Here is a 25,892-nt window from a genome sequence, read left to right as displayed (position 1 = left end):
GCTGCCGGCGGCGGCTCGTGCCTGGTGGCGCGCTGCTCTCCCTGCAGCCGAGCCCATCCCCTGACGCTGACGGGGAGGGAGGATTGAGAGGAGCAGCCGCCGCCTAATGGCGAGCCCCACTGATTGTTTACCGTGGCTCCCGGGCGGGTTCATGGTGACGGTCAAGGCTCTGCTCTTCTGGGCGCTGGTGTATAGCTACTGCGCGATCTGCGCCTGCATAGAGCTGCTGAAACTTTTGTGGAGCATAGGAAGGAGTCCAGGCAAGACCTTCCAGCGGATCATCCGGGAGAATCCTCCAGCCTGCCTCAGTGATCCCTCCTTGGGCACCCACTGCTACGTGAGAATTAAGGTAAAGGCTCTTGGTTTCTGTGCTAACCATTTAATATAGGGGTGCGAGGGGGTAACCGGACTGCCGCTAAACATAAATAACAGGTGACTCGCTCTCTTTGCTTGTAAAACCCGAGGGAGCGGGGTGGGGACTGGCTGGTCTCTTGCATTTCCATTTCTTTTCTCTCTGAAGATCTGCTGTAGCGCCGTTTGTTTCTTGGGTTGGTGCTGAAGGGAAAGAACACTGTGTGTACAGTATTTGATTCATTCAAAGGAAAGGGAATGGTCATGGTTCTCTTCGTTGTAGTGCGTGCCGTGTAGTCACATTTAGAACCCGTTCTATGTGCATCACAAAGATGGGGTTTGCAAACAGTAATCCATTTTGAAACAGTCACACTGTGTGCATATCAGGTCTTTTGTCTGAACTGTTTCACTCTGCTTCTGTTTATTTGTTGTCTTAAAGACCATGCTGAATTTTTCTTTGCAGAGCACATAGAATCCTTGCAGGTCACCTTCGTTCTCCGGGTGATCCGCTCGACCTGAGTGGAATCGCTCTGTTCAATAAAGTGAATGGTCTAACCTTCTATCTACAGCTATAGCTACCTATTGGGACGGGGACAGGAAACTTGATGAAAATAACCACTGTGTATGCAAATCGGCTGAGCCAGGTGATGTGTCTCAGAGTGTTGAGGGAATTAACAAATGAACTTACTCAACCACTGGTCATTACTTTCAGAAAGTCATGGAACACTAGGAGGGAATTAGACAACCAGGGAAAATTCAAGGTGGCATTAATCACTATTCTTTCTAATCTACTCCTACGTGCATGTTCTGCCAGCCCTCCCAGGGTTGCCTGTTGTGATGAATCATGCATACTGTATAGATGCTTAACATGATATAAAGCATGAACTCTGTATGTGCACTGGTGAAGATTCCAGAGACTAGACCACCATCAGACTATCGAGTTCCACTTTACCAGGAGCTTGAGCACTCAAACTGGTGCCAGCTGAGAACAGAACTGAGGGAAATCAACTGATTATGCCCCACCAGGATGGCAAGGCCTGTTCAGCTGCTGGGCTATCATTGTCCTTTGCCGCTAGCCTAACTTGTCCATGTGGGAGATAGGATCTCAGGCTGATGGAATTCCTCCCACTGCTTTCTGAAGGTTGGCGATATTCTTCCACTCACAATAAAAAAGAGCCATCTTGTTCAATTCTGACAGAGGGCATTGTTCCTGCTGTCTGCCAGTAGGCTGCTGGGCTAAATGGTGTCTCTTGAAGATGAAAGAATCAAATTCTGGATAGGTCTGACTGATTGCACAGTCCTACCACCTGGAAGCCTCATCTGGGTTAGAGGTGGAAGCTCTGTTTTAGTGTTCATTAGATTGCTGGGCTCCCTGGGTCTCCAATGCAACAATAATAGCGACGACTCTTCTTTTTCATCCTTTTCCCCCCTCTACCTTTATCCTACTTTCTGCAGCATGCCCCATCTTTCTCCACCTCTCTTTCCCATTTTTTCTCTGTTGTTGTTTACTGTTGGTATATAAGGCCTAGGAACCCCAGTCATGGATCAGGACCGTATTCTCTTAAGTGCCTTACAAACATAGAACAAAAAGTCCCTGCACCCAAAAAGCTTACAATCTAAGTCATGTTTTTCTTGAATCTTTCTCCTATCTCTTGTGACTGTCCTGCCTGTGGTCCACACATCTAATAACCATGCAAATGCAATAGTATAGACCTTGCTCAGCCTACAGTCAGAAGTGCATAGCAGATGTATGATGTATGGCAATTTTTTAAGTTTAATTTTTAATAAAACACTAGTTTTAGTTGACTTCTTTTATTGCTTGTGCGTAAGATCTTGGAAATGGGCAATAAACATTCACTAAGTGTAATCTCAGACTCCAGTAAAATAGTGAAAAAATACCGAGAAGAAACTAAGCATCTAGAACAGCGGCTCTCAATCCATGGCCACTTGCAGCCCAATCAGCACACAGCTACGGCCCATGTGACATCCTCGGGGCCATACGTGTGTGTGTGTGTGTGTGTGTGTGTGTGTGTGTGTGTATGCAACCCACATAACACACATAGAGCTGCATATGCGGCCCCAAATGGTAAATAGGTTGAGAACCACTGATATAGAGAAGAACAAAAACACAAACAATAAACCATGTAAGATCAATAGAGACTAATACTGCCAAATGTAGTTCACCTCTTTTTAGTTAGAATTAGAAAATACATTTCTACAAAAGAGATAATGAATAAACAATATATAACAAAAGAGTATATGACTATTAGTTATGAACCTCAGTTAATACATTAAATTAAATCATGCATTCAGTTAGTTGGTGAATTAAATATCTGAAAGCCTTTGACAACTACAATGGGAATACATTCTGGCCAGTTAGTTGATCATTAAGGAGAAAGCTTGTACGTGGAAAAACTTTTAAATTCACATTATGTCTACAGTGTAAAAGAGAGCTGGTTTGAATCCTCAAATATAAAGGTTACTTTCTTGTACTTCTTAATATTCAGGTAGCTACAATTTGCTTATAAAATGTTTTTCTAGGTTATTTACAAACAAATTTATCTTCTACTCCAGAGGGACAATCTGTCACTTCTGATATAAAAGCTTCCATGCCACTTTAAAGTATTAAAATACATGGTTGACCACTAATAATAAACTGCAGATTTTCTGGGAAGAGTACAGTACAAATGCAGATTTTTAAGGATTCCAGTTTCTTATGTCTGAGTTGTTTTATGTACTTCATTTAGGTCATGAGGCATGTGAATTCTTTATACCCATATACAACATTTCCCCCCTTTATAACAAACAATACCATATTTCAACTGACCATGTTGGGGAGGGGTAAATTATTGCAGTAAAACATTCTGGGGATAAATGAAATCATTGACTATATCCAGAAGATAAAACCGCGATCGGTGGCACTTCGGCGGCAGCTCTACCGCGCCACTTCATTCTTCGGTGACAATTCGGCGGCGGATCCTTCGCTCCGAGAGGGACTGAGGGACCCGCCGCCAAATTGCCGCCGAAAACCCGGATGTGCCGCTCCTTTCCATTGGCCACCTCAAGCACCTGCTTCCTTTGCTGGTGCCTGGAGCCGGCCCTGAAGGCTAGTTGTATTATTGTTGTCATTAGTACTAGAGTAATGCTTACAGGTCCCAAGTAAAACAACAAAGATGAAAGTCTGGATATTGAAACATTGTAAAAAAAAAGGGACAACATTTCAACACAGCCTGGATGTGCAGCTAGAAGATGATGCTCCAATTACAGTTTGGATGACTGTGCGGATGATGATGTCAACAGTCACAGAAAAAGTGGGGAGAAGAGAGGGCTCAAGAAGGTAGATGAGAAGCTCAGTTTGGGGCATATTAAGTTTGAACAGCTGCCTGGACATCCATGAGATAATTTCAGGGAGACAGGATAGTTTTGGATGGAGAAACAGAGGTCAGGAGAAGAAAGGTAAATTTGAGTCATCAGCATACAGATGATGAGTGAAGGTGTCTGAGTGGATGAGATATTGTTTGAGGACACACACACACACACACACACAGACACACAGATGAGGAGTTTGAGGACAAAGCCCTATGGGTCATCCATTGAAAGAGAGGAAAGGAGGAGGACCCACTAAACAAGACATTGAAGAGAGGCAGGAGGATAACAAGGAGAGAAAGGAATAATAAAAACCAAAAGAGAACATGATTTTTGAGAAGTACAAATGGGGATAGGGGTCAAATGTGGCTGAGAGGATATCACGGATGATGATGAGGGAATAGATGCCCTGAGATATGACCAGGAAGAGGTCAGTAGAGACTTTAAAATTAGGGCTGTTGATTAATCACAGTTAACTCACATGATTAACTCAAAAAAAGTAATTGTGATTAATTGTCGTTTTAATGGCACAGTTAAACAATAGACTACCAATTGAAATTTATTAAATATTTTGTTTTTCTACATTTTCATATATATTAATTTCAATTACAAAACAGAATACAAAATGTATATTATTTTAAATTACAAATATTTGCACTGCAAAAATGATAAAAAAAGAAATCGCCTCATACAAGTACTGTAGTGCCATCTCTTTATCATAAAAGTGCAACTTACAAATGTAGATTTATTTATTTTTTTGTTACATAACTGCACTCAGGAACAAAACAATGTAAAACTTCAGCGCCTACAAGTCCATTCAGTCCTACTTCTTGTTCAGCCAATGGCTAAGACAAACAAGTTTGTTTACATTTACAGGAGATAATGCTGCCCTCTTCTTATTTACAATGTCACCAGAAAGTGAGAACAGGTATTTGCATAGCACTTTTGTAGCTGGCATTGCAAGGTATTTACATGCCAGATATGCTAAACATTCATATGTCCCTTCATGCTTCGGCCACCCTTCTGGAGGACATCCTTCCATGCTGATGATTCTCGTTAAAAAAAATGTGTTAATTAAATTTGTGACTGAACTCTTTGGGGGAAAATTGTATGTCCCTTGCTCTGTTTTACCCGCATTCTGCCATATATTTCATGTTCTAGCAGTCTTGGATGATGATCCAGAACATGTTGTTTGTTTTAAGAACACTTTCTCTTCAGATTTGACAGAATGCAAAGAAGGTACCAATGTGAGATTTCTAAAGATAGCTACAGCACTTGACCCAAGATTTAAGAATCTGAACTGCCTTCCAAAATCTGATCGGGACAGGGTGTGGAACATGCTGTCAGAAGTCTTAAAAGAGCAACACTCCGATGCGGAAACTACAGAACCCGAACCACCAAAAAAGAAATCAGGCTTCTGTTGGTGGCATCTGACTCAGATGATGAAAATGAACATGCATCACTATGCACTGCTTTGGATTGTTATTAAGCCGAACCCATCATCAGCATGGACGAATGTCCTCTTGAATGGTGGTTGAAGCATAAAGGGACATATGAATCCTTAGCATCTAGCACATAAATATCTTGTGTCGCTAACTACAACGGTCCCATGCAAATGCCTCACTTTCAGGTGACATTGTAAACAAGAAGCGGGCAGCATTATCTCCTGCAAATGTAAACAAACTTGTTTGTCTGAGTGATTGGCTGAACAAGAAGTAGAAATGAGTGGACTTTGTTTTGTTTTTGAGTGCAGTTATGTAATGAAAAAAATCTACATCTGTAAGTTGCACTTTCATGAAAAAAAATTGCACTACAGTACTTTCATGAGGTGAATTGAAAAAATACTATTTCTTTTGTTTTTTACAGTGCAAATACTTGTAATCAAAAATAAATAACACAGTGTATTCTGTGTTGTAATTGACATGAATATATTTGAACATGTAGAAAACATCCAAAAATATTTAAACAAGTGGTATTCTATTATTGTTTAACAGTGTGATTAATCATAATTATTTTTAATCGCACACTTAATTGTGATTAATTGCACAATTTAAAAAATTAATCACAATTAATTTTTTTATCGCTTGACAGCCCTATAATATATAGAGTGTCACAAATAATTCCTGAATACTGCTCACTGAATTTGATGCTTCTAAACTTTCCTGAATTAATTTCCTGTCTTCACTGGAGTTTCAGTGTGTAAAACTGATGTAATAGGGGGAAAGGTGGGGGGAATCAGGCTCAAATTCTTAATAAAATCCAAAATAAGTATGAAAAAGAGAAAAAAAAGTCCCTTCTAGAACCTTGGTCCCAAGATATTAGTTGATGCATTTGCAGTGTCAGGGCAGCTCAAGGAAGTTCAAGCAGATACAGCCGGGAAGTTCTGGCTACTGTATTTTCACCATCGTGGAGAGTACATCAGCCCTTGATCCACATGCGAAAACATTAATTGATCAGGTTGTAGAGAGGAGGCAGTACATTCTGTTACATCAATAAAGAAGAAGTACAATCTCTCCTTATGTGAAACCCAACCAACAGATTAATTCTTCTCAAGCCAACTCTTTCCCAAGTCCCATATCCCCTTGTCTCAGGAAGGTCTTCACCAGCAGTATCTCCTGAGAGCTACCATAAAACTTCTTTCTGTGTGGAGACAATGTACAATCTCATAGGCAATATTCAGAGCATATTAGTCAGCTCTATACATGTAACCTTTTGGATCACTCTCAAGTCCATGGCTGAGCATTAAGTTTTCCTCATTAGGGAGGCAGGAACCCATCAGATCTATTCGGACATCATTTCAGCCCATTTATTCAGTCTAACCTTCAGTTGGTGTATCTCAGCATAGCTCCAGTCATTTAAATAGAGCTATGTCAGTTTACACTGACTCAGCTTCTGGCCTACTGACAATAAACACCTTGCCTATTGGTAATTTTTACAATGATAAAAATTCTCAGGGGGCTCATGGCTACAGCCAATTTCAGTAAATAAAGACAAGGTAGGTGACGACAGTCATGTTAATAGATCTTTTTTTCCAATCTCTCTGAGAAAAGCCTTAATGGACCTTCAACTTTTTAAAATAAAAATAAATGTGATTTAAACCTTATGGCACATCAAAAATATACAATTTTAACTACCTTAATTAATTTTGACAAACTTTCATTTTTAAAAAACCCATATGGTCTGTCAACTCTATACCTGTTTTCAACGTGATATAATTTTAAATAGCTGAGAGTAGCATCATCTAACTCACAAGCTGTACAGCAGATATAAAGTACTCTTGGCATGGACTAAAATGCACTCTATCTAGTGGTTATTTGGTGTTCTATGTGAACTGAGTGGGTGCTAGTTCCTAGTTACCTAGTACCTAGTTACCTGGGCATCACACCAGTTGGCGCTCTTGGAAATCTTAGCAGAGTCACATGACTGAATAGGCATAGAAACTGAACAACCTTGTCACCTGCTAGAAGAGATCCTTCCAGAATAGTTGGTAAGCTTGTACTACCATTGCCCATACATCACTGATCTGTGAAGATACAGAAGACATCGATTTCCAGGGCTGTCAATTTGGCAGTTATATTAAGCACAAAATTCATCTCTTTGAATACCTTTGAAAATCATATTAATACTCAGATCCTCATTGCAGCAGTACTGGGCAGCAATCAGATCACAATACTTTTTTTTCCTTTCCCTTCCAGGATTCAGGGTTAAGATTCCACTATGTAGCTGCTGGAGAACGGGGTAAACCACTCATGCTGCTGCTTCATGGCTTTCCAGAGTTCTGGTAAAACCCCCCACTTGTTCTCATTTCACTACAGACATAGTTTATATATCATTTAAATCCACTCTGCTATTCTCCATAACTATGTTCAAATATCCCAGTAATGGTAAGTTCTAAGATTGGACAAACCACTGCAACTGAGCATGCATTCATTTTTTCCAATTGTACCATCCACAAAATAATCTCTATGTGTTCATCTAAACCAAAATACCTCTTTCTATTCTAGTTCAGGAAATATTTCTTCATGTGTATACACTTTTCATCAAACTATCAGGAGAGCCATTTACTCTGTTCTAGTACACTTCAGGGTTGACAAAGCATAAACATTTAGAATGAGTATTCCTGTGTTCAGACACTGGTGATGGGCACCCGCACAAGAACCCAGGCAGATTTTTAAATTCAAAATGTATCAGTATATTTATTAATAAATAATAGCATGGCATACTATATATTATAAGAAATACAGGGAGGGAAATGCATGGTTTTTAAAGTCCTAGAGTCTATCGTGTAGCTTAACTACTTTTAGTTGTCACTAAGGGAAGAAGGCTCCATTAAAATGGTTACATCTGCAGGCACATGAAGAAGCCTGGTGGATCAAAAGTAAACAAAACCTAAAGTGTTTATTTGTAATGAGAAAGGACAAAGTTTCTAATATTTTGGCCATATCATTTAGGTTGTGACTGCCAGATTTAACAAGTTAAAATCATTGCAGGTCATGCCATTAGCAACATTCTGTGTATTGTCTGACTACTCAAATGGAATGGGATATTGAATAAGAAAACTGCTAAATAGGTCATTGTTAACGCCAGTAGCATAGCTTATACCTGCTGTTTTTAAAAGAAGACAACAATAAAGTAATGCATGAGATAAAATATGCATGCTAAAAATATTACAGTTAGCTTCTTACTGAATCTATGCAGAATTTTATGTATGAACTGAGATTTTGTTTTGAAAGCATGAGATAAAAGAATAACAATTTTAAGAGTAGTATAAAGCAGCTGCAAACCTGTACTTTTTGGATAGTAACAGGAATAGAAGTAACTTCCACTATTATGAAGCTTAATTGCAAAATCCTCTAGCTTCCAATGTCTCAAGGTTATTACTAGGACACATGAAATAACCAGTCAGTGCTGATCTCAGTGAGCAACTGAGGGTGTATATTGGCAAAAGATCAGTCAAATATATAATGCACCACTGCCATTAAGTCACTTATATGCAATTTTAAAAAATCAATACAAAATCTTATGGGAAACTAATATAAAAATTTTAAAATTGGAGTAAAATGTTCAGATAGCTGAATGCCTGTAAGGATGTGTGTGAGCTGCTTCCAGAAATAACATGATCAGAAAAACCCAAAATAGCTCCAATTATTCAGCCTTGAGAAAATAAAGGTATTTACCAACATTTCCGAATCTTTCCTGCAAAGCAGTGGTCTCACTAGATAAATACTTTAGATATGATAAAAAAAAGTGTTGTATGAAAAGATCAGTGATACATATTGAACTCACAGAGGGTACTTTTACTAGATGACCCATGCCTCTGGGATCTGCTTCTCTTGGTGGTCTGCTAAGGCTACAGTTTGGCAAGCGTCAGGGTTTGCAAGACCTATCTGTTCATCAAGCCTTTAACTGATTGATGGACCATCATGACAGCAGGGTATGGGGATATAAAGGTGGTATGTCATTAAAAAAGAAAACATTTACAGGTCTGTCTCATCTTACGCGGGGGTTCTGTTCCGTGGTTAGTGCATAAAGCGAAAACCCCACTGAGTTCAATGGTGGGCGAAATTGCCCGCACTACAGATATAGTATTAAAATTTGTTGTTTTTCTCTTTTTTTTGTTTTTGTTTTTGTTTTGTTTTTGCCAACCATGTAAAGTTGAAATCGCGCATGTTAAATGCATGTAAGATGCGACAGACCTGTACTGTGTCATGTTGTTTCACTTTAATGAGGTATTTGTGATAGCCCCTATAGTTATCATGGTAAACTTGACTTACAGGGCAGTGTATATTGGTTTTTTAAAAATAAAAGTCATTTATAGAAACCTGTATTTATTAAAACTTGTATTTATTTGCATTAACATAGGGCACCCAGATGGAACTATGATGGGTGTTGTGTTTACAGTAATAACATTTTCTTTGATTAGTCCAAGGACAATGTAATGTTGACCATGATGTGTTCAAAATCCCTGATTGGTTAGCACTACCCCCAAAGCAGAAGGCATAAGGATCTGAAATAAAATGCTACTTGGAGTCTGGCAGAATTGTACACCTCTCCCTTAAGCTATTTGACCTCCCAAATGCTTCATTTACGTTGTTTATTTGACATCTTTGCAATAGGGCTAATAGTAAAAGTTAGCAAGCAGGGGTCCATTTTATATTATCTGTGGTTAAAACGATCATAACATTTTTCATATTTCCTTGAATGATATTATAATATAGGGCCAAATCCTTCCAGGTTCTGAGCACCTCCTAGAAGGTGTTGGGTATCCTCAATTTAAATTGATTTCATTAAGAATTGAAGCGTAGTTAACAGCTAACAGGACAAGGCCCACCGTCTTTTATTATCTTTATACCATTTTTATCCAGTTATAATCTATTATTTCTAAACCCAAGGATAATCCAAATCTTTCTCTGGATGCTTATTAAATTCTTCCTCACTCTAGATTTCCTTTAAAGTAAGTAATTTCAGTCTTTATTCTCCATAGAAACACAAGCAGTAAAATACCATGTACAGTACTGACGCACTGACAGCTGTTAATCTTCATTGTTCTGGGAGAGTTTAGAGTGACTGAATAAGGACACAGATAAATATAGCACAGATGATAACCATAAAATATCAGTTGATCAAATTAATTTGTAACATATGTTATTAATCCTTTGCTTTACATATTGAATGAGTTATCGTTCCTTCCTCCCCCTTTCCCCCAAAGAAACACAAATGTGTTCATCTTGTCATTTGAGGGCCAACTCGTTGGTCCATTCAAGCCTATCTGGTGCAGGAAGAAGTTGACAGGAGAACAGGGGCAGCTTCAGGCACCAGTGCAGCAAGCACGTGCCTGGGGCGGGAAGCCGCAGGGGGCAACCGGCTGGTTGCTGTGAGGGCAGCAGGCAGGCGGCTTTCGGCAGACCGCGCCTGCCGGCGGTCCGCTGGTCACGCGGCTTCAGCGGCATGCCTGCAGGAGGTCTGCCAGTCCCGCGGCTTCGGCGGCAATTCGGCGGCGGGGATGCTGATGGTGCGGCACCGGCGGACTTCCTGCAGGCATGCCGGCGAATCTGTGTGACCAGTGGACCGCCTGCAGGCGCAGTCTGCCGAAAGCTGCCTGCCTGCCATGCTTGGGGCGGCAAAACACATAGAGCCGCCCATCTAGGAGAAGTAGCTCTCCGCACCCCATATTCTGGGGTCAGTTGCGTCCTCAGAATTACAGGAGTCTCAGGGATGCTCTAATTTTTGCCAGCTACCTATGGCTTCTAGAAGCCAAGAATAACTGGACCATAGAGACAGTCTGATTATACCCTCTTTCCCTCAGCTATGCTCCCTATCTTAGGGGTTTTGAGAAGATGGTGGTGTAGAACCACTCATGCTAGCTCATCTTCCCTACAGATTCCCTTTCTAGTGGGAATTCCCACCCAGACAGAACCACCATGCTATGGCAAAAAGTGGCCATACATAACAGAGAATCAAGCCAATAGAATTTAACATCACCCTATCATAGAGGCTGTACTACTGACTCAATTCTAGTATTCTTCCATGTAACCTTTAACTAAATTTTTTTCTCCTTTATTAGGTATTCTTGGCGCCATCAATTGCGAGAATTTAAAAGTGAATATCGAGTTGTGGCACTGGATTTGAGAGGTTATGGAGAAACAGATGCGCCTTCTCACCAGGAGAATTACAAGTTAGATTGCCTAATTACAGATATAAAGGATATTTTGGAATCTCTAGGTGCGTTAACAGAAGCCAAACTGCCCAAGTTGTTAATTTTATTTCATTTGTTGCAGAACTATGAATAGCTATCCTGTGATTTTAAAAAAAATTCCAAGGTGATTGGTTTTGTTTTAATATATGCATTTAGTTGACGATATTGTCTAAGTAAATTTGATTCAAATAGATCTGACTTATTTTATGGAATTTAGTCTACACTCATTCTTGAACAGTATGAAAAGTTTTGTTTTCAAGCCAATATGCCTGGGTCAGCATAGGGAATATGCAAACATGCTTTTCAATCAAATGCAAAGCCCTAAAGATGCTCTTGTATGCCCCCATCCTGCAATGGGATCTGGTAGCACAGCTGGATCCAGTACTATAGCCTTATGATGAGTACCACTGAAGTCAGTGGGTCTCCACCTAATGCTGACCCTTGCACTTAATGAATCTAATTATAGGATTAGGGTCTTAAGCATCAGTAGCGCTTACAGGGTCTCACTACTAGAAGATGGAAACCAAAACAACATGGTGATATTTTCTATTACCTACTATGCAAAGTGCATATGCTCTAAGTGACAGCAATGTAGGGGCTGTATAGTGTTAATAAAAAAGAAAACAACTTACTAAAATATGCACAATAGCCAATTCTCAATTGTCAGTATTCAACTGAGTTTTACTGTTCATTTATGTACTCCCTTGTACAGGCCAAATCATGGCCAATCTTGCACAGCTGCGAAAAGGGGAATAAGAGGACATAAGATACTGTACTCCTTATGTCCTTGCATAGGCTATGTGTACCGCAGATAGCTGCATGGGAGGGGAAGCAAGCTCTTTAAAGCTGCTGGGTTTCCCCTATTTAGGGGGAAATGTAGTTGTGGTGGATATAACCACACCGTAGGATACTTCCCCTCCAGAGTAGTGGGGAGATTCAGAGGCAGATTGCTACTCTCTGAGTCATTATCTCTTCCCAGCTGCACTCAGAGCAGTGCAAGAAACACTGGGCAAATTGTAAAGTGATGATCTAGGTTTGAATTTAGAACTGCTCTGAAAATTTTGAATCACATCAAAAGATGGGGCATGATATCACAAACTTTGTTTGCGTTTTCTAAGCAATTCTAGTTTTATTAATCTCCTCAGTAATGCCATAGTTGTGCTTTGTGATGTATTGCGCTCTCTCATTATAAGTCCTGCTTCACAGAGGCTTAAAAGTTTCTAGAAAAAAATGACCTCTTGGACTCAAATGTCCCCTGCTTGTTCTTGCTCCAGAGATAAATTATTTTGGAAAGTCAGATTAAATCAAAAGTGGCCAAAGAGATTTTTATCAGAAAGTAGATAAAAGGTGTTGGTTACTTTGACATTTCTCTCTTGCTTTCTGTCAGAGAACCCAAAATAATTTGGATTTTACACATCTGACTTGACATGTATGTAGAGTGCTTTAATTCTCAGTAAGGAACTGGGGCTTTGCAGTGTAGGTCTGTCTGGGTTAAGGAATAAAAGGTGGAATTTCCTAAAGCGCAGCAGTCTTGAATTAACTCTGCTCCCTGTGAGTCAGTTTTCAAATTCCCACTGATATTAGTGGAATCATAGTTAGGTCAATGCTTAGCACTTTTGAAATTCCCACCTAAAGAGAATATGAATAAGTAAAGAAGTGTTCTGAGCCTGTGCTGTACACCATCATCCCTACCTGTTTACGTGTGCAGTAAGTGCAGCTATCTGGATATAATTCCCACCTTTATAATGATGCATTATTGAGATTTTGGACACAATGTGACCAACTTGGCCACATTGCACATAGGTATTAGAGCACAGAAATGATCTCATGCAGTAAGATGACTTACATCACATATACAAGGGGGGACAAAGTATATTTGCAATGGAAACCATTACTTTTAATTACCTGTAAAAATTTCAAGCATAATCTCGCTAATCTCCTTTTTTATGTTTAATAAAGGAAGTGTTGACACATCTTTAACTATGGCAGTATAAATAATTTGTTAAGAAAAAATGACATTGAAGTATTGTCAGCAAATATGTTGGAACATTTGTTTTTAACTGTAATTATTTTATGTGATAATTCATTTTCATATAACTGTCAGTAAACAGATGTCAAAATCTGTCTTTATGTGGCAGGGTACAATAAGTGTATGCTGATTGGCCATGACTGGGGTGGAATGATTGCTTGGTTAGTTGCTATTTGTTATCCGGAAATGGTAACCAAGCTTATTGTGGTTAATTTCCCTCATCCCTCTGTATTTACAGGTGAGTTTTACAATGTTTTTATATTAACCCAAAATATTCACATTTTCACTAAGCAGGCAGATTTGGTGCTTATTTAAGGGTAGATCTGGAGAGGCACTGCACACCTAGATACCTAGGGATGCTATGAAAGAACGTTACAAGTGCTCCGCACCTCTTGGAATCTATCCCTTATTTAACTGAAATGCAAAGCTGTCAGATATTTTGCATTAAAGCATAATTTTATAGTAGTGGGTGAGGGTACTGGCATGCAGATATACTGGCTTCTTGTCTTTGGAAATCCATAGCCTGATTCTCATTTACACTCAGGCTGCTTTACTTGGCTCTGGCAGTGCAAAGGTGCCTTAAGGTGGATGAAAATGACCCATTATATTGCCACTTAAGTGTAAAGCCAGAGGCGGATTATGATTTTGTGGGGCCCTGGGCCAGAGCAAGTAGGGGTCCCTCCCCACACATTCTGCCTGCGGTCCCCCATCCCCTGCCTCTCCCCGGCACTCCTGCTGGGGAGTGGGGGCTTGTACCGTTCCACCTGCCCAGCCAGCTCTCCTGCCAGAGAGCGGGGTTGAGGTGCGGGGGCTTCCCCTGCTCTGTGGCAGGAGTGCCGGGTGGGTAGAGGGGGGAAGGCCCCCATGCCCCGACCTTGCCCACTCCGAAGAAGGTCCCGTCACCTAGCGCTACCCCTTGATATGCTGCTTTGTCCCTTCCCTTCTCTGGTTATTGCATGTTGGCTGAGCCTCTCCATCTCTCCCCCACACACACACCTAAGGACGTTTGCCCGTGCTCCAGTCTCAGAGAGCAGAGGACACAGGGCATGGCCTGGCATAACCCAATTGCCCAGAGGACAAAGGCCATTGCTCTCGGTGTCCCTTTGCTGGCCAAGGGCAGGTGCGTGGCAGCTCAGTTTTCCCCTCCTCTCCTAAGACACATACCTTTGGTCCCATCCCACCCCACCCCCACCGGATGCTAGCTTGTGCTTTGGAGCTGCCATGATAGTGCCCCTCCTCTCTGAGGACATGTCAGGCACCTGCTGTTGTACCCACAGTGCCCAAGGATAGTGAGAGCCCTGCTAGCGCCACAAAGGGAGGAGTCACGTCTACGCTTAGGGTCCCAGATATGATCATGATTGACTCACTTCAGCCTTGAGGGTCCTGAGAATGTCTGGACCCTTCCAGCCCCTAAGGGACAGGGTCACACTGATTCAGGGATGCTCTGGGGCTCTTCAGACCCCTCTGTGGGATGGTAAGGCTCATTGGAGACCTACAGCTTCTCTTTGGAATGGCGGCACATTGATGTGGAGAGGCTGGGAGCCATTAGAGCCATTTGTGGATGGGGCACGCTTTCTCCACATGCCTCCCTGCATTCCTGCCGGGGAGCAGGGCAAGCTCCCGCACCCTGGCTCTGCTCCCTGGCAGAAGTGCCGTGTGGGTGGAGCGGGGCAAGCCTCCATACCCTGACCCCACTCCCCGGCAGGAGCTCCAGGCAGAGCTGGTCAGGGGGTGGGAGCATCCATTTTTCTGGGTCCCCCAATTGGCCGGGGCTCCGTTGGCCCAGTGGCTAATCCGCCACTGTGTAAAACAGCCTTAATGTAAATGAGAATCTAATTCTCATTTAGACAAGTGAAATTGAGTTTTGTGATGTTATACTACAGTAAACCTCATTGTAACAAACCAATCATCCGAGTCTGCTTAATAGCATGTAGTTGAAGGTAAGGATTTTGGTGGATTTGCAGAGTTATGTGGTGAGGTATGCACAGAGAATATCTGCTATATGCCTGGCTCTAGCCAGTGCTACTTGATTTCTACTTTCCTATGCATTAAGTGCACATACAATTTTAAAATGCCCATTAGCATCTTACTACATTTCTTTTATTTAATTGCAGACCTGTTTTTTTCTCATTAAAAATCTTAAGGTCTCACTTCACTTCTCCAAATATATTTAACAGAAGAGTACTTAATAAGGGCTTGATTCTTATCCCACTTGGTGTGAATAAGTTTAAGCCAATGAAGTAACACTGGTGTAAAACCAGTATAAGTGAAATCAGAACCAAGCCCTAAAACTCAATTACTCTTACAAAATATACTCAAGGTCCTAACCTACTAAAGATTATTTTAATGAATAATAAAGCTACACTTACAAAAATAAGGGCTTATCTTGTACCATTGGAGCCAGTTGAAGTTTCATCAGTAACTCCAGTTGGAGCAGGAGTCAGGCTCTGTATTAACACTTTGTGATGCCATAGACTTTTTGATGTGTGTATTTGTCTACTTGCTTAGTAGTTCACACAATCCACTCTAATTTTCAGTGGGCTTGCCAGTCAATGGCACAAATTAATTAGGGTCTACAGTGCACTGAATAAAAAGATTCAGGTTATAAATAAAGCATTCTGATAGCCATAAGCATCATTGTAATGCCCAGTACATGAAAAGTCTGACTTTTTCCTCACATTTTTATTCATAAATTGCATTTTATAATAGCAATAAGAGATACTCTGAACCATGCATTTCTAAGGGATCATTACATTTTTCACATGGCTGAAGTCACCTGATTTTCAGGCTTGTGCCCTATAACACCACTCGGGGCTTGCTATAATCATTTAGTCGTGTACTGCATATCATTTCTTGTTAAGTGACAGCAATAACAGATCTTTGACAGTTCCTCAAAGTTTGCACATCAGGATTGGTTGACTTCCCATCACATCCACATGTCCCAATATCAGAGGACTATATGTACTACTAATGATCAGTGCTGAAGTCTGCCTATTAGAAAATGGTGAGTTAACTTTTTCCAATTTTGAGCAGCTCTCTATGGTTCTCCTTGTAAAATTATAATATTTAAACAAAAACTTTAGAGATCGGGCAATATTGAAAATAAGTTAGTTTACCATTGTCTTATAGAGCAGAAAAATCAAGCATTGATCAGCAATGTTGGTGACCTGTCAAAGGAAAAATGCAACAGGTGATGCAATTTAAGAATTTACAAAATAGGAATGTTTGAAAAAGTTATTTGGGACTTGAACTATTAAATACAATTAAATTAGTTTTGTTTTAAAGAACAATTCCTATTCATCTTTCATGGCTGATTTTTCAGAGATGGGCTCCAATTTTGTAGGTACAATTTTGCATCTCCAAATAATTGTGTGTGTAATTTTACATCTACAGATGATAGCCTTTAGACTTCTACCTAACTACTATACTTGCTACTTAAATGTTATAGTTTGTACATGTAACCCATTGCAAGCATAGAGTTGCACCTGCAAAAAAATGGAGGCCTGCTTGAGATCCTTAATATCAATTCAGTTATATTGTTTTCTTTGCTATGTGTGCTTCCACTGTGTTACTGTGACTATACAGTATCTTGGTTCCAGTTTTTGTACCTGCTAAGAAAGAAGACTATTCCAAAGTTTAATCCTTCCATTAATAGGATTGATGCCATATTTAAAAACATAAATGGATTATCATCTTTAGTATTTCTATGCATCACATTTGTGAGAGGAGAAATATTTAAAATGTTCTTTATTTAATTGTTTTTGTACAATTAAAAATGGTTTTGACTAATAAAAACAGGTCATTTTAATTAAACTGATTAAAATACTCAAATCCTCAAGTCCAGCCCCCTTTGCTGATTTTTTGTCAGGCCTTCCTTTTGCTGCCTACTTAAGATATATATCAGGGGGTAGCCAGGTTAGTCTGTATCCACAAAAACAACAAGGAGTCTGGTGGCACCTTAAAGACTAACCGATTTATTTGGGCATAAGCTTTCGTGGGTAAAAAACCTCACTTCTTCAGATGCACCTATGAAAGCTTATGCCCAAATAAATCGGTTAGTCTTTAAGGTGCCACCGGACTCCTTGTTGTTCTTAAGATATATGTAAGACAAAATTCATTACATTTTAATGGCCAGTACATATACTCATATACTTACTTTTAAAATTATAATAATTCCTTGTCACATAAGCACTCTCTAAATTAATACTTTTAAAACATTCCTTTAATTTTAAAAATAGTGATATCAACAGTAATTTTATCAGCTTTCATTTTTAATTCATGGGCATTTTTATTTCAGAATACATTCTACGACATCCTTCACAATTGATTAAATCTGGTTACTACTTCTTTTTCCAAATGCCTTGGTTTCCTGAATTCATGTTTACAGTAAATGATTTCAAGGTAAGCAAAATGAGTGCTCTTGTTTATGTTTAATGTGTTACTGATGGAATAACTGCCACCTATGTTGATCCTTTCTGATAGTATGACGTTTATGGAAAAATTAAGGATAGCTAGTAAAACTTAACTATAATTCTGGATTTGATGTGACTTTATTTTAAAATAAAATCGCAGTTAACTCACGCGATTAACAAAAAAAAATTAATCGTGTTTAAAAAAATTAATCGTGATGAATTGCAGTTTTAATTGCACTGTTAAACAATAGAATACCAATTGAAATGTATTAAATATTTTGGATGTTTTTCCACATTTTCAAATATATTGATTTCAATTACAACACAGAATACAAAGTGTACAGTACTCACTTTTTATTATTTTTATTACAAATATATGCACTGTAAAAATGATACATGCTCTGGCCAAAATCATGTAACTGGTGAAAAAAATGTGTGTTTTGGCAACACTGAGAGTGTGTGTGTGTGTGTGTGTGTGTGTGTGTGTGTGTGTGTGTGTGCATAAAATTTTATTTACTTCAGCTTCATCCTTGCTTTTGGCTTCCTGGTAGGCACTTCAATATATCTTGATACTCCTTACTTCCAGTACTATAGTACGTATGTCAACACCAAGACTATTCAGCAGGTCATTAAGTATCAGTAGTTTCTGTGGATATGTCTACAGTGCAACTAGAAGTGTGGCTGCAGCACGTGTAGACATACCCAAGCTAGGTGAAGGCTAGCTTGGGTATGCTTACATGTGCTGCAGGCACACACTATGACTGCATAGACACCCTGTGCCAATATCCAGATTCTCTGCACATAGAACACCCACTGCATACATGAACATCCACTGAAGTCAATGGAACGTCCTCTTAGAAATGTTAGCCCTTTTCTCCCTCAGATCTCCCACCCTTTTCTCCCTCAGTTGACATTTTAACTTCCTTTCCTTACAGAACAGTAGTTTCTAAAGAAGAGTTTGATTGTTTGAAAGCAAGAACTTCTGACAGGCTGGAATATGGAATGCTTCCCTGTAAAATGTGCTGCCTAAATAACCTGTAGCACCATACCCCAAAAACAAGACAAAAGAAAAACAAAAGAAATGTCAATGAGTTTGACATTAAATCAAGTTGTTGCATTTAAAAATGTTTTCCTTCTATGACACTAGAAATCTGTGTCCAGAGCTTGTGTTTGCTTATGACAGTATAAGGGCCCACTGCGAAGGAATTTTGTCTTATTTACATATTTTTTAGTACTCTGAAATAGACCTCACCAGGAATAAGAACATTCTATACTTCATTATTTATAGTTGCCTAAAAAAAGTAGCTTACACTTCAAACAAGGAGGTAGATGGATTTTAAACAAATATCTCCTACTCAAAGGGAGAAATATCATCATCACTGTTTTGCTATCCAGAACGTCAAGATTTCTTAGGTGCTTTTTGTTTTGTTTTATTTTCGCTAGGTACTGAAAAACTTATTTACCAGTCGGACTACTGGAATTGGAAGGAAAGGCTGTCGATTAACAGCAGAGGACATTGAAGCTTACCTTTACGTCTTTTCTCAACCTGGAGCACTAACTGGACCCATTAACCACTACAGAAATATTTTCAGGTCAGTATAATGTTCATAAATCAAGTAAAACATCTCAGCCAAATCCTTGGAATCCAAATATATTATTTTATCTGTTACCCCAAGGGCAGGAGAAAAGGTAAATCTTTTCCCAAACCAAGGTCCTTTACCAGGTAATTGACATTGATTCAGTGTCAGAAAGTATGATGTAATTTAAATTGCATGGCATGGCGACAAAATGTAATCAAAGAGCCAATATATTAGGGAGGAAAATCTTTATGTCTAGAGATGATACAAATTTTCTCCTATTAATAATAGGCATGGCAAATCAAAGATTTAGTCTCTAAATAGTGTATTAATATCATAGAAACACAGTATCATACAAATGTAGGACTGGAAGGGACTTTGATAGATCATCTAGTCGAGTCCCCTGCACTGAGGCAAGACTAAGTATTATCTAGACCAGTGCTTCTCAAAGCCGATCCTCCGCTTGTTCAGCGAAAGCCCCTGGCGGTCCGGGCCGGTTTGTTTACCTGCTGCGTCCGCAGCTTCGGCCGATCGTGGCTCCCACTGGCCACGGTTCGCTGCTCCAGGCCAATGGGGGCTGCGGGAAGTGGCGCGGGCCAAGGAATGTGCTGGCCGCCCTTCCCGCAGCCCCCATTGGCCTGGAGTGGCAAACCGCGGCCAGTGGGAGCCGCGATCGGCTGAACCTGCGGATACGGCAGGTAAATAAACCGGCCCGGACCGCCAGGGGCTTTCCCTGAACAAGCGGAGGACCGGCTTTGAGAAGCACTGATCTAGACCATCTCTGACAGATGTTTGTCTAACCTGTTCTTAAAAACCTCCATTGATAGAGATTCCACAACCTCCCTAGGTAATTTGTTCCAGTGCTTAACTATCCTTATAGTTAGCAAGTTTTTCCTAATGTCTAACCTAAATCTTCTTTGCTGCATCTTTGCTAAATCTTCCATTACTTCTTGTCCTGTCTTCAGTGGATGAAGAGCACAATTTGTCCTCCTGCTCTTTATAATAACCTTTTACATACTTGAAGACTGTTATCATGTCCCTGTTCAGTCTTCTCTTCTCCAGACTAAACAAATCTAATTTTTCCTCGTAGGTCATGTTTTCTAGACCTTTAATCATTTTTGTTGCTCTCCTCTGGACTTTGTCCAAATGTGGTGTCCAGAACTGGACACAGTACTCGAGTTGAAGCCTTACCAGTGCTGAGTAGAGTGGAAGAATTACTTCTTGCGTCTTGCTTACAACACTCCTGCTAATGCATCCTAGAATGATGTTTGCTTTTTTTGCAACATTATTACTCTGTTGACTCATATTTAGTTTGTGATTCCATATAACCCCAGGTCTTCTTTCTGCAGTACTCCTTCCTAGGAAGTCATTTCCCATTTTGTATTTGTGCAGTTGGTTATTCCTTCCCAAGTGTATTTTGCATTTGTCCTTATTGAATTTCATCCTGTTTATTTCAAACAATTTCTCCAGTTTGTCAAGATTATTTTGTATTCTAATCCTGTTCTCCAAAGCACTTGGCATCCCACCCATCTTGGTATCATCCACATACTTTATAAGTGTACTCTCTATGTCATTATCCAAATCATTTATGAGGATATTGAACAAAACTAGACCCAGGACAGATCTTTTTGGAACTCCACCTGCTATGCCCTTCCATCTTGACTGTGAACCATTGATAACAACTTCCTGAGTACAGCTTTCCAACTAGTTGTGCACCCACCTTATAGTAGGTTCATCTAGGCTATATTTCCATAGTTTGCTTATGAGAAGGTCATGTGAGACCATAACAAAAGCCTTACTAAAGTTGACGTATATCACATCTACTGCTTTCCCCCATCCACAAGTCTTGTTTCCCTGTCAAAGAAGGATATAAGGTTGGTTTGACATGATTTGTCACATTATTATCTTCCAGATCCTTGCAAACTGACTGATTATTTGCTCCACTATCTTTGGATAATGACTGATTTATAATTCCTGGGGCTGTCTTTATTCCCTTTTTATAGATAGGCATTATATTTGTCTTTTTCCAGCCCTCTGGGATCTCTCCTGTCCTCCATGAATTCTTAAGGATAATTGCTAATGGCTCAGAGATCTCTTCAGCCAGTTCTTTAAGTATTCTAGGATATATTTAATCAGGCTATGCTGACTTGAAGACGTTTAACTTGTTCTTTCCCTATTTTAGCCTCAGATCCTACCCCTTTTACACTGATGTTCACTTTGTTAGTTGTCTGATTACTGCTAACCTTTTTGGTGAAAACTGAAACAAAAAAGGCATTTAACACTTAAGCCATTGCTGCATTTTCTGTTACTGCCTTTTCCTCCTGATTGAGTAATGGGCCTACTCTGTTCCTGGTCTTCCTATAATAATATATAATAGGGAATTAAGTCCCAATGCATCAGCACCATTGGAACTAAAGGATTAGATCAGTCTTGGGACCCATTCAGTTCTTGCCTGTGTGAAGCTGTCTGTAAGAATACCAATTGTGATGGTGGTTGTTGGATTTGAATACCTGTTCACTAGGAACTGGATTGAAACCATCACTTTATTTTACATAAGGCACCGAACAGCATTCAGATTCTAATGACTTTCATCTTCACTAATCATAATGGATTGTACCTTGTGACCTAGATGTTAAAGGCTTCATATCTCATTACAATCCAGCCACCCATCTGGAGTAATCAGTTCTTCAGAGCTTAATTTTATTACAGAATTATTTCCAAAGAGATGTTGTTTGAAATCCTCTAGTCCCCTTGACTAAGCAATATATCTTTATAGGGAGAGAATAGCAATAATTCCATAAACTACACTTTATACACAACCCCTTTTTTAAATAGACCTTAGCCTGGTAGTTGCTTGACTTGTAGTATATTCAGTTTAGGAGATATGCACTGACACACTGTCAAAGTGAACTTTTGAACTTGAGTTCTGGTACACCGTAGTTTGTGTAAAAGCCTGTTGTATGTTCTTTCAAAACATGGGATTTTTCCTCTTGCATTGGTTGGGAAATATTTCAGCATTTTGTATATGAGGAAATCTGCTACCGTTGTGTGTTGAGGATATCTCCTTTTCAAAAGGTATTGAGTTCACAACATGACCTTCCCTTTCTAGATGGCAAATCTGCATGTTAATCCTTGTTAAAAGAAACTTTTTTCTATTTGGTACCTTGAGGCACAATGCTACATACTGAATTTCACATACAAAAGAAATCACACAACATGGTTCATAGACATCATTATCTAATTGAGCAATATTCTGGTTTCTTGAGTTCAAAATTGTCTATGACTAATCAAATCTCCAAAATATCTATTGTCCTAATTGAGTACAAGAGTAATATATTGATTAAAGAGAATGAAATAAATGAAGAAACTCCTAAGCTTCCACCCCATGCTAATTGCTCATAAAAGCTTGTCTAAATAAAACTATTTCAAATATTCTGTTGCTTTTAAAGAATCACATTACATCATTGTTATTAACTGATTAAATGTCAGTGTACCTTGGTGTCTGTTTTGAGCAACTGCAGTTAATCTGTATTGCAATATGCCACTAAGATTTATAAAACAGTTTAAACTTAAGCATGGATGGACTGTTTAGCATCTATTTGAAAATGGATGATTTGAAATAAATTCTGATGGGTTAATAAGGCTTACATTCAAGCAATTATCTCACATCTGTCTACCATCTGTCACAACTTAGTCCTGTAACTTATAGATCTATTAATAAATATCAATACAAATGCATATTAACTGAACTTTAAATGTTCAGAAAGATTTTATTTATAAAATATTTACTTTAATATAAAGTCAGTTGTATAAAGAAATATTTTTTAATTATTTATGCAAGTTTAAGTGGGTCATTTAAATGTTATGAAACCCTTAACCATTTTACTTTTTGAAGTCTCTTTTTTCAATGTGTTAACCAAGTGTCTCAAATTTTTCCCCCCATAAGCCCCTCAGAAATTCTTCCAAAGCCCTGAGTTCTGATGTTGAGGATTTAAGCAGCTTTTACCCAATGCTATGCAAATTTCGGGTAATATTATTCTCTCCGTGCATAGATATTTATGTATTTAACTCCCACTGCTTCAAAAAGAGACTATACCCCTTTGTACTGTGAATTCTATTGTCTTTTGAATGTCTTTATGCATTCTGTAGGTCTGTTTGAATGTGACTGGCTACATTCAGCATTACAGAGGCTAATATTCAATTGAAAGTTTTTCTCCATAAATATTTTACTTATAGCTGTACTGTACATTCGGTTTTCAGTAAGTCTAGGAGACTGAACAGATTGGTCATCTTACACAATGTTTATGAAAAACAATTAAAAGGAATTAAATGATAGTCTACTGGCATCATTTGAAACTTGACACAGCATTCACCAATATAGAAAAATTCATCAGCATGTAAGATTCAGGCTATATTAGGCACAGGTTCTCTTTTATTGATGTTACTGAGCTCCTGATCAGTAGATCAAGGGGGGACACTACTCAAATGCAAGAAAGAGAATATCCTTTTTAACCTTCTCCAGAATCACTAGAACAGATAGACATTAAAACAGAGCAGTTTGTGACATGGCATTGAAGACTCGAATGGAGAATGTGACACAAAACATTCACAGACATAGCTCTAGAGCCAGATTCTCTGCAGTCCCAAGCAGCAGTTCAAGCATTCATGGATTGCTGGAGTGCAAGGGCCTACCAGTCACACTTCCTTTTTCCTGGCAGCACTCCCATGCTGGGTGCCAGGAAAAGGGTTGTCCATCTCTGTGCCACCTGTATACACTTCCATGCTAAGGAGTCCTCTACCAGACAGACCTGCAGGGTTTAAATCTGCATTGCACCAGAAAACTAGTGCAAAAATTACTTAATGGGAGTTAGGATCTGACTCCCCCCATGTTACTTGCTTCTGCTAATTTCCTATGCACTCAAAGACATTTTTAAAATAGAGTTACAGTTCAAGATAGATCATATAAAACAAAGGCCACTTAGAAATTATTTGCAAATATCTGCTGCAGAGTCAATAGCGTATTATGTAAATCTGAACAAAGTTCTTTTTCATACCAAGGTACAAGTTGAAACAATGACAATGTTAATTTCTCTTTTTATAATAAATGAGGCTCAAATGTACAGACCTGCAGTGTTGCTTCAATGAGGTTTTATCTGAAAAAGCAACTGCAGGATTTGGACTGTGGTAAATTCTGTTAGAATAAAGATACCCTCGGAAGATGTTGCTGACATGAGATCAATTAGAGAGCTTTGGTAATAATTAGTAATTTATTGGTAATATAGTGAATTGGATCCTAGAAACCATGCAACTAATCTGTGATGTATTTTGAACTGGAAAGTTAATTTGACTGATATTTTGTCATGATGATTTTTTAAAAACAGTTAAAAAACTTGTATTTTGTTTTTAAAGTTGCCTACCTCTGCAGCACCATGAGGTCACCATGCCTACCTTGTTGTTATGGGGAGAAAGAGATGCATTTATGGAAGTTGAGATGGCAGAAACTACTCGGATTTATGTTAAAAATCATTTCAGATTAACTATTTTGTCTGAAGCCAGTCACTGGCTCCAGCAGGATCAACCTGACATAGTTAACAAGTTGATATGGACCTTTCTAAAAGAAGAGACAATAAGAAAAAGAGAGTGACTTTTTCTACATGTTTTAAAGGTCTACATAAAAGCTGTTACATTTAAAAAACTAATTATTAGCAGGACCATATTTCCAGCTGACCTTCTAATTTGGGCTCTGTTAGGGAAAAGTGTTTTCGATGTATTGTACATATTGACACCGATGTTATTACTAAAAGAAAATAGTGTGAGAACATATAGTGTTAACATTGGTTTTACCTGTATTCTTGTATTTTGCACATAAAAACACCTGCCTTAAAATGTATGTGTTTGTACAGTAAGGAAATCATGGAAAGTTACTTGGTTCTGGTTTCTCACTTGCTTTACACTTGTAATATATGGTGCCTTTCACAAATTTATAATGAAATAATGGCGGTCTGCCATATGAAAAAGAAGTCAGGTATCAGTTGGACTATCAGTTTTCATTCAACCAGTAGATTTGTATTGTGAAATTACAGCTGTTTTATGTGGTATATTTTATTCTTAATTGAAAAATAGGAATCTGTTCACACGTAACATATCTGGACAAGAAGAATGGAAAATGAAGAGCTATATATTCATGATTTATGTATCAAATCCACTTCTATCTAATAAAATGTAATTTAAATTGTGCCCTCTATCTGACTCTTTACAGAGAGATTTGTTCCTAAAGCTGGATAGCCATTTTGAAAAGTGATGTGTCCATTATTATTGTGCAGCCTTGCTCATGCTATCATTGTTGAAATTTCTAGCAAATAAAGCCATTCAGCATTCATCCTCCCATGTTGGCAATTATCATTCTTGCCTCCAAGAAATGTTGCCAGATCCCTGTGCATAGGGGAAAAGAGAGACTCAAT

At 39.1% G+C, this 25,892-nt stretch overlaps 1 protein-coding gene across 1 annotated transcript; it reads left to right on the top strand.

Moving 5' to 3' along the window:
- The first annotated feature begins 96 nt into the window (after positions 1 to 96).
- EPHX4 (epoxide hydrolase 4) lies at positions 97 to 25,675 on the top strand. Its single transcript, XM_034779682.1, has 7 exons — positions 97 to 349; positions 7,413 to 7,498; positions 11,282 to 11,439; positions 13,552 to 13,680; positions 17,740 to 17,843; positions 19,298 to 19,446; positions 24,841 to 25,675. The coding sequence occupies exons 1-7, from the start codon at positions 107 to 109 to the stop codon at positions 25,073 to 25,075; spliced, it is 1,104 nt and encodes a 367-aa protein (XP_034635573.1). The 5' UTR covers positions 97 to 106; the 3' UTR covers positions 25,076 to 25,675.
- Positions 25,676 to 25,892: the final 217 nt, after the last annotated feature.

Source organism: Trachemys scripta, chromosome 8 (assembly GCF_013100865.1).
Source record: "Trachemys scripta elegans isolate TJP31775 chromosome 8, CAS_Tse_1.0, whole genome shotgun sequence".
Lineage (NCBI taxonomy): Eukaryota > Metazoa > Chordata > Testudines > Emydidae > Trachemys > Trachemys scripta.
This window is presented reverse-complemented; position numbering and strand designations above follow the sequence as displayed.